This window comes from Populus alba, chromosome 11 (assembly GCF_005239225.2).
Source record: "Populus alba chromosome 11, ASM523922v2, whole genome shotgun sequence".
Taxonomy (NCBI): domain Eukaryota; kingdom Viridiplantae; phylum Streptophyta; class Magnoliopsida; order Malpighiales; family Salicaceae; genus Populus; species Populus alba.
The window spans coordinates 4,760,864-4,770,886 of record NC_133294.1 but is presented as its reverse complement, the minus strand read 5'-3'; the positions used below and the strand labels follow the sequence as shown (position 1 = coordinate 4,770,886).

Sequence of the window (10,023 nt, the reverse complement as noted above, 5' to 3'; positions counted from 1 at the left end):
AATGATTCATTGTTTGATTTCTTTCCAGATATATTTTATTTTCTATTCATATATTGTCATATGTACATGTATTTATCTTTATATAGATAAACTATATCTCAACCTCTCAATTAAGATTGTCAAAAATATTTTCTTGACATGACATGAAAAATACAATATAAACTTAGATTGTAAACTCGGATTATAAAATTATAAAATCGTAAGTAATTTTTTTAACTAATTATATATTGATAATTCTAGTAAAAAAATTAAATTACATTAAAATTTGATAAAATGAGTCATTAATTTTATAATTAATGAGTGATCTAAATAAAATGAGAGAGATAAATAGTATAAATTAATAAATTAATGACATGAAAAAATAAAAAGTTTCAAAATAAAATTTTTCAATATATGAGAATCACTGAAAGGTAGAAAATACACATAAACCTAGTGGCAACCTAGCACACATAAACCTAGTGGCAACCTGTTTGTTCCTATCACAATAAGTCTCGATAGACTCTTTTTGGGTTGTAAGTTAATGAGTTTAAATTAGTAATTAACTAACATAAATTTAATAATGAAATAAATTCATAAACAATGTCTAATGCGCTAAAAAAACAAATTAAAAATATTTTTTAAAAAATAAATAAAAAATAAATAAATAAAATAATAATAAAAGTCTTCATATTAAAATTCCTCAATGTAGCCTGAATCTTTAATTTTTATATATTCTTGATATATTTGAGTCATGAATTCAAACATGTCATTCTCTCCTGATTTCAAATATATCGTTCTTTCTCGTTTAAATAAATTATTGGGCTTACGATATATAGTTGGAAAGTTTTAGATGTTTAGGTTTTATCCCAACATTAATCGAAGCAAAATTCCATCAGTAGCTCTAGATATATCCCAAACAGTACACGAATATATTGTTTAACATATTTGACAATATTAGTTTGCTAAATTTAACCATCTGAAATATTATGTTTCTTAACTCTATTTGACCTGAAAATTTACCACAATAGATTTTCATGTATCTAATATTTCCCTGTACAATTTCAACTTTATCCAATATACGGTTTCAAAAACATGTTGAATGCCACAAAACTAGTCAACAGACATTTTAAAGTCAAATTTGAACATAACTTGGTTCATATCATAAATTTAATAAATTCATAAAATCAAACCAAGTTTATTAATTTTATCAATTTTACACGAATTAAATTTGATTTTACTGTTTTCAAATTTTTAATTTAATTTAGCACATTAAATATATATTAACTTATAAAATTATAAAATATTACAAGTTAACTCACGATTCTAATAACCGGCTCTAAATCAAAATAGTTTTACAAACATTATTCTCATGCATCAGAGCAATCATTAAATTAACATCTTTTTTCTTTCTCGGTCCTTTCAATACCATGGTAGACATGGTTACCATTAAACTTTTAACAGCAAATTACATAACTCTAGAAAAGCCAACTTAAATATTCATCTCCTTAGCTGTCAAGACTTTCTTGGCCTTGCTAACGGTTATTTGCTGAAACCAGACTTCACCATTGAAAGCTCTTTAGTATTTGTATTTGCATTTGATAATTTTCTTAAAGTTATCAGTGGGCTCTACATAGCTTTACTTAATCGAGGAAAGACGAAGAAACAATTAAATTAAATTAAATAATCATGAAGATCTCCTTATGAGCTTTCGGTATCTGAAGTAAATATGTTGGTTAAGACTTAGAAGTGAGTAAACCATGTTGGAAGCATTGAACTACATATGTTTCATAACTTCAGAGGCTACTGTGCCAGCCGATCGATCGGCGTCTCACTTACTACGATTTATAGATATTACAGCACCATGGCCCCGATGTGCTGCATGTAGAAGAAAGGAGCACTTACCCCCTGATGTGCTGCAAATGTCCTCACCACATGGAGGTCAAGTCTGAAGAACCCTAACTTCATAAATATTCTTAATTTCAGCTAAAATATTCTTGATTAGTTGCTACGACTGCATTCATATCGTTTCACCTAATAATTAACGCTCTTCATGTTTTTATCTATTTACGTACGTGCCACCAAAATCTCTTGAGATTTAAATGGAACCATCACTTCAAAGAGACTGGTGATATGGAGTTGGATCTTGACAGAAGAATGAATGGGTGATCAACAATGTTCTTAAATTGTCTTTGTTATGAGCATTCTAAAGCTAGATCAATCAGAGAAATTGTATCCACACTGAGATTAGGGGATTAATAAGAATTTTATGTTGATAAGAAGATTAACGGGTGATTAATTTTTATAATTTAACCTAATTTAAAATACATAATTAACCGAAACCATACTCTCACCTAACAATACTCTAAGATGAACACACAGTGCATGAACGTGTTGTACCAGATTTCAATAATTATATATGACATGACAGGATTCCACCATCTTGTCGAGCTCGAATTTTTTTTAATTTTAATATTTGATTAAACATTATTTGTGGCTTCTCATAAAGAGGAAGTGATGCCATGTAAAAATAGCAATATCAGCTAAAAAAGGAAAAGACAAACGTGACCTCTCCGACGTGTAATGGTGGTCGAGCTCATGAAACATGGCAACTTCATAATCTTTTACGTATTATTGAGATTTGGGTTGTAGCATCTTGATCTTGAATCCATGGCAAGCTTATAGAAATTTTTTTTCCTTTACCAGTACACATTGGCATGTTTAGAAGCTTAAGAATTAAATTAAATTTTAATGAAATCTCGTGGAATCATGTTCTAAATAAAGCTTAGTTTTCTTAAAATAATACAAATTAAAATAAATTAGAGGTCAACCACTTACTACACTAAATAAAAGAAATTAATGTTAAAAATTATCTTTTTAAAATACCTATCTACCAATCTTTCTCTTTTTAAGAACATTTAAAGGAATAACATAAAAGTACAAGGGTAATATAGGCAATAAAAAAATTAAATTTTATCTCTTTTAAACATGTAGATTTAATTTATTTTTCAATTAAGTTTAAATTAAACACTATAATTAAATTAAATTTTAATTGAGAATTTGTTCCAAACAATATAATAGGATATAAAAGTTTATTTTGGTTTGTATGATCTTATCTAAAAAAAATAATGAATTGCTAAAAAAAATCTTTAAAACAAAGAAAAACATATATCCAAATCATATAAAAGTTCATTTCATTGTAACTTTTGAATTGATAGATGCATTGAATCACAATGTTTAACCTTTATATATTTCAAGTTAAGAATCTCAAATTAGAATTAATGAATCATCCTATCCTTAAATATTTTTACTATTATTTCCTTGGATTTATAAAGAAATTAATAACTAAGAAACAAATTAGCGATGATCATATTAATTGGTTTGTTACTATGCTTATTAAACTATTACTAATTCAAAATGTTAATTACCAATATGATAAAATATATTGATATAACAATAACTCACCAATACTAACATACCACATTAATATATCAATTAATATGATAAATAATATATTAATTAGTTAATTATTACACTAGGTTGTGTTTAGTTAATATTTTGAAAAAAATTGGAAAATATAAAAGGACGTAAACATATTTCATTAAAATGACTGAAATGAAAATATAAAATAAATATATTTTGGTTTTAAAGTTGATTTATATCTTTTAGTTGTGTTTGTTTACTGTCTTTTTAGTGTTTGCTTATTATTTTTATTATTTTGTTAAATAAACCGAGACTAGGAATACAAATATAAATGATATATCTCAATCATTTTTGTTTTGAAATGACAAGAATTCAAAAAAAAAAAAGATTAACTATCCCTCGTACTAAACATGATTTTGTTTTTTTTATATTTATCATTTTCTATCATAAAATACTAACCAAGTATAATTTTATAAAAAAAAAAACAAAGAAACACATTTCATTCAATCTAATGCATGTTGGTAAATTATCCGGGTATGAAAATAAATAAAAAAGTAAAATTCAATTTGTTTAGAGATATAAAAATATTATTATATAGGTATTTGTTTGTTCCCATAAAATACAATATTTTCAGGAATACAATTAAATTATCTAAACTTATATAAAAAAATACAAATTAAAGAGCAAAGTTGTTTTTGTATATACGTTAGTTTCAAATAAAACACTATTTAAAAAAATACTCTAAAAAAATCCAACCACAAAAACAAATAGTCCCTAATTTTTTTGACGATTCATATGAAATGTGTTGTTGACACGTAATATTATGAATTAGCAGCATTTACTTTATAGGAACTAAAAACAGAAAATAAAACAAATGCAGAAGTTATATAAATAAAGGAAACAAGAGCTCACCTGGTCAAGAACAAGAACTTGGAAACTCGAGCCTGTCATGTTTTTGGTCCCTTCTTACTACTGTCCATCTTCACGATCTCTTCCAAACTTCTCTCCTTGTGTTCCAAATGGAGTCAATGACACCATTTTATAAGACCAAGAAATGAACTTATTCAAGATGGCAACAAGAGCAGACATTCTTGCCAGCTCCTGCCGCCGGCGGAGGAACACCACCTTATCCGGTCACCGGAAGTATGGAACCACCCCAGCAACCCCTTTTATGCATTGGAAGCTTATTCAAGATGGTAACAAGCACAGACATTCCGCTGTCTCCAGCAGTGGTGGCAGCGGAGGAGCGGGGGCTGGACAGAGAGGTGGCGGTGTTAGTTGTAGTGGTAGTGGGAATGCTGTTTCGGCTAGGCAGCTCGCCGCTGGCCTGTGGAGGCTGAGGTTGGCAGGTGGTGGTGGTGGTGGTGGAGGTGATAAAGGTTTGAACTTGAGGAAGGGGAAAACTGATGGATTGGGGTTAGAGGTATTTTTTTTATTAATGTTTTCATTTAGATTATGACCCCTTTTTTTTTGTTGAATGATTTTTTTTTTCTTAAATTGAATGCATGTTTGGTTGCTGAGACAGTTAAGTTTCATTTTCTGGGAAATTAATCCAAGCAGTTTCTTTTCTTTTTCTTTTCTTTATTTTTTGGCTGGCATGTTATCTTTTTCTTCATGATAGAGACTTGACAGATAGCTCTTTGTTGTATTGAGGATTCAGGTGACAAATGGAATGGCAATGGGCCATATGTTTACTTGTTTTTTTATAATTTTCTGTTCACTCTTATTTTTCTTCACGGGCTGTTATTGATTTGTCTACACTCTAGATGCTAAGAATTTGTTGGTAAAAAAAAAAAGAGGTCAGAATTTGCTTTGTTTTTCTTAGTTTTTTTAACTCGTCAATGAAAATTTACCACCACAATAAGAGGAAGATTGCAATGTTTTTTTCATCTATATGCAATCTGTACTCAAAAGAAATCTGAAATGTGTCTTCCTGTTCGTTATGGTATAATGAATTTGCCATGATCCTCCTCCTTCTACATTTTTATTGTCATGAAAAAGTTTGATAAAAAAAAAGCTAGTCCAATTATTTTTCAAGTGCATCCGGGCTGATTAAAATTCATCCAAGCAATGACTGAACTCATAAATCTCTTATTCGTAAGTAATAGTTCGTGTTTGTGCATTCTCGTCGTAAGATCTAATTGAACTTAAATAATGTAATGGTTTTATTGGTTTCGTGTAGATCTGTTCATATTCTATTTGAATGTCTGTTCACATTTTGTTTCCATAACAATTTCGAGACTTTGAATGTTGCCATTTGCTTTTAATTGCATCCTGTTGTTGGACAGTTAAACACGGTGTTTCCCTCTCATCAGATTAGCAGCGAATATGGTGCAGAAAAAATGGATCTTTTGCGCACCCCTGAATTCGTGTCCAGTTCAAACCATGGGATCCTGTGCAAGGTATGCATTCAATAACTGTATTTAACCTTTTCCTTTCCGAACCTGAAGCTTTCTCAATAGGGTCGTCTGGACTGGGCCCATTAAAAATGTCTGATACATATATGCAGGCTTTGAGTAGATTGAACTTTGTGATAATATGCCCTTTACATCTTCTCATCCCATCTTCATGCTGTTGTATTCATGACATCTGGTCCAAGGAATTGACCAAGAGGTCTTTTAATTCTTTTGTACTTTCACTTGATGACTTGCTTGGTAACCAGAATCTACCATGTTACTTCTGGCTTAATCATATAATTTCCAGTCTGGTGAAGTAGTTTTTTACGTGTTCATCTCTGCTTTTTTTCTTTTTATTTGGTTAGATTGAATCCCCATCACTGTATACTAAGCATAACATGGAGGGTGCAACAAAGTGGGATCCGAGATGCTCAGGGATATCCAGTGACATCTTCTGCTTTTATAGCCATCCTAAACTTCTCGAAAATCATGTTGCTATGGTGCCTGCTTTTGCCATGCACGCAGAACTAGTGCAAGCTCGATTGCGCATTCATGAGCTTGAAGCCAACTGCCAGTCTTCTAAGAAAAAAATCAAACACTTACTGAAGAAGCTCGGAGAAGAAAGAACCTCGTCGCAGAGCAGTGAACCTCAGAAAATTCGTGCAGTTATTGATGATTTAGACAATCAATTAAGCAGGGAAAGAAAAAAACATCAAAAGCTGGAAATTCTCAATTCTAAATTAATCACTGAGTTGGCAAATGTCAAATCATCTGCAAAGCAGTTCAAGAAAGACTATGAGGAACAAAAAAGAGCCAGAGAAGTAATGGAGAAAGTTTGTAATGTACTTGCCAGTAAAGTTGCAGAAGATAAAGCTGAAGTTGAAACATTCAAGACTGAGTCCATCAAGATTCAGGAAGAAATGGAAGAAGAGAGGAAGATGTTGCAGGTGGCTGAGGTTTGGCGTGAAGAACGTGTCCAGATGAAGCTGATTGATGCAAAATTGGCCCTTGAAGATAAGTATTGCCAAATGAACAAGTTAATAGCAGACCTTGAAATTTTTCTGAGGTCAAGAATTGCCACCTTGGATGTGATGGAGTTAAGGACCGCCCATTCAATCAGACATGCAGCTAAATTGGTAGATGTTAAAGAGATAAGGGAATTTTCTTATACCCCGCTGAAATCAAGTGACATATACTCTATTTATCAAGAACTCGAGCAAATAGAAGCCAACGAAAGGGAGATTGAAGAATGCAATAAGCGCAGCCCTGCAAGCAATGCTTCCAAACTCCAGTTTGCCAGTTCGGATTTTAATGAGCACTACTACCATTCTTTGCAGCAAGGGTCGACTATTATTGTTGATGTTAACTGTCATTTAGAAGAAGATGCAAGAGGCCACCACGCTGTGAATCACGCTGAGGATCAAGGTTCAAGGTATTCCCATGATGAGAATCACCTCTCAGGTAACAAGCTTACACAAAGCAAAAATGATTGGCAGGTTGCAAGAGAATGTGACGAGAATGCTCCTCGGAATTCTCCAGACACACAAAGTAGTGAGGTCTATTTGGTACCAGAAGAATCAATGTGTAAGGCATCTTCCATATCTAAGCTTTCAAGATCTGGCCAATATAATATCAAATGCTCAGAGATAACAGCTGATGACAGTGATGGAATGGTCTTGAGCGAGAACATTTCTAAGAAGGAGACTTATCCAAGAAGAAAGTCACGGGAAGATAGGCTTCAGCACAAAGATTCTGTGGAGCAGTGGAGCTCACCAGAGTTAGTGAATCCACATGTTACTCATGGAATAAAAGAACGCATTAAAAGGCCACGAGCTACCCAAAAGAATAGCTTGAAGGCCAAGCTTCTGGAAGCCAGGATGGAAAGCCAGAAAACTCAGTTGCGCGGTGTGCTTAAACAGAAGACTTAGGTGAAGCACATTCTCAAAATCTTTTTGTTTAAACTTTTCCAACACAACAATGTGGCATCTGCCCAAAAGCCAATGCTGGAGTTTTGTGGAGAAAATTATAAACCTCAAGTAGACAAGACATTTTTCGATCGGCCTTCTCATGTTTTTGTTAAATTGGTCATTTTCTACACTGGTAAGATATCCTCACTTGCCAAATTACAATTACCATGTATCATAAATGAATTGTTTGCCCTTGTAGGATTCAGCTTATTTTCGTACAAGTCATCATTAAAGACAAGTGCAAGTGTACTCGGATACTCTCGCTGTGTAGTCGGATTGATACACAATAAAAATCTATAAATCTATTTGTTACAGTAATAGCAATATCATCCTCTGCCATCTGCTTTGTCTAGATTAATCTTAATGTTGTTGTACGTAGAATAGAAGACACCAGTTGCTAGCTTGTTCCTCTTTACCAGGCTCCATTTGATGAAGCCATAAACGAAAAAATGGGCATCTGTGACTGTTCTTCTGTTACTCATTTTTGTAGTTTTTATGTTAAAATCCTTTCCTAATTCCTAGTGGCTAGCTGCTAAAGTTGCACTATTGCTTTTTTTGTTTTCATGCTGGTGGGAGACAAGATACTGTTATGCTTGTCAAGTTCTGGTTACTTGCATCATGCCCTTTCCCAAGAAAGGACAATCTGATAAGTGTGAGATTCTGCAACATCTAGATACAGAAAAACTTGATATGTTCGGATATAGTTTTGCCTTTTTCTGCACCCCCACTTGTATGCTTGCCACTGTTTGTCCCCACATCAACCATGTCCTACCCGCCCCATCAAAATTGGGAGTTTTTTGAAAAATAATGTAGTTTTGGTAAGAATTTTGGGAGCAAGATGGGTTTGGAAAGTATTTGAATCTAGTTTGAATATAACCATGTTTTTTATTATCAATACTATATAAAATTATTATTGAAAATAATGATCAGACACAATCGTGTTTTTTTATATCAATTTTATACACAATTGTTATTGAGATTAGCAATATTTTTTCTTTTTCAAAATAATTAATCTTATTAAAAGTCAATTCAAAATTTTATGAAAATTCAATGGCTAAAATTTAAGATTCAATGGTTAAGGAGATAAAATGAGGTGGTATGAGAAATAAATAAAGGATGAAAAAAATAAAAAGAAAAAATAGATCATCGGGAACACACTATGGATTTATTTTTGACAAACTCATATTGTTTGAAAAATTTTGACGAGATGATTTTAACTACGTCTTGAAAAACCATTAAATGAGATCATAATTAACCCTAAATTAATCTCGAAAAAATCCCCTAAGAAATTAGAATCACATTTGATGGTCTTTTAAGGTATAGTTAGAGACTTAGAGTTATCTTGTTGAGATCTTTCTAATAGCATTGGGTGCAAGGTTGTTAAAATCGCGAGTTGACTCTTAAAATCTTATGATTTTACGAGTCAACATGTATAAAATGTGTCAAATCGGGTTAAAACTCGAAATCGGTCAAACTTGGTCAAAATCGGTCAAACTCGGTTAAAATCGGTAAAATCTTACCAATTTTAACCGAGTTTGACCGATTTTGACCGATTTCGATTTTTAACTCGTAAAAGTTAAAAAAATTACTACCTTCCTGTCCCCTGACACTCCACTACATAGTCCCCACTCCTCAGTCTTCCCTTTCCTCATTGCCCCAAATCTCAAATTTTCAATCTTAGCAGATTAACACCAGCATTAGAGGATTTTGGGTATGGAAAAGCCTTATACTATATTTTAGGTTGGGAAGGCATGATCGGAGGATCAAAACCATGGGAAGATAGAGGTAGATGGTGATGAATCAAAAAAGTAAAATAAGAGATATGAATACTTATATAGAGAGAAATACTGTATTTTAGACTAACCATTTGTTAACTTTAAAGAGAGACGACAAAGACTCAGAGAGAACTTGAAATACATGTCTTGCTTGGTGGGATATTTGGATATTATTTCTAGGAATTGTTACTAACATAAAATAAGTGGAAGGTGAGGTGGCATTGTTCAATCTTATTTTTTTCTTTTTGTATTTTTAAGTTATTTAAATCATAAATAAAATTTTATTTGAATTATATATTTTAAGGTATTTGGATACTTGTATTGTTTATTTCATTTTTATTTTAATTGTGTTATATTATTATTTATTGTTTGACTGAAATTGTCAATATATAATTAGTTAAAATACTTTTCTTGCGATTTTATGATTTTACGATTCGAGTTTATATTGTATATTTCGTGTCGTGTCAAAAAAACACTTTTGACAAC

At 31.8% G+C, this 10,023-nt stretch overlaps 1 protein-coding gene across 2 annotated transcripts; it reads left to right on the top strand.

Moving 5' to 3' along the window:
• The first annotated feature begins 4,312 nt into the window (after nucleotides 1-4,312).
• LOC118042547 (uncharacterized) lies at nucleotides 4,313-8,359 on the top strand. 2 transcript variants are annotated; one of them, XM_073412527.1, is made up of 3 exons: nucleotides 4,313-4,822; nucleotides 5,715-5,801; nucleotides 6,161-8,359. In XM_073412527.1, the coding sequence occupies exons 1-3, from the start codon at nucleotides 4,454-4,456 to the stop codon at nucleotides 7,721-7,723; spliced, it is 2,019 nt and encodes a 672-aa protein (XP_073268628.1). In that variant the 5' UTR covers nucleotides 4,313-4,453; the 3' UTR covers nucleotides 7,724-8,359. The 2 variants fall into 2 exon arrangements, with proteins under 2 accessions (XP_073268628.1, XP_034906139.1); XM_035050248.2 differs by having other exon boundaries at nucleotides 5,688-5,801; nucleotides 6,161-8,358.
• The last annotated feature ends 1,664 nt before the right edge of the window (nucleotides 8,360-10,023 follow it).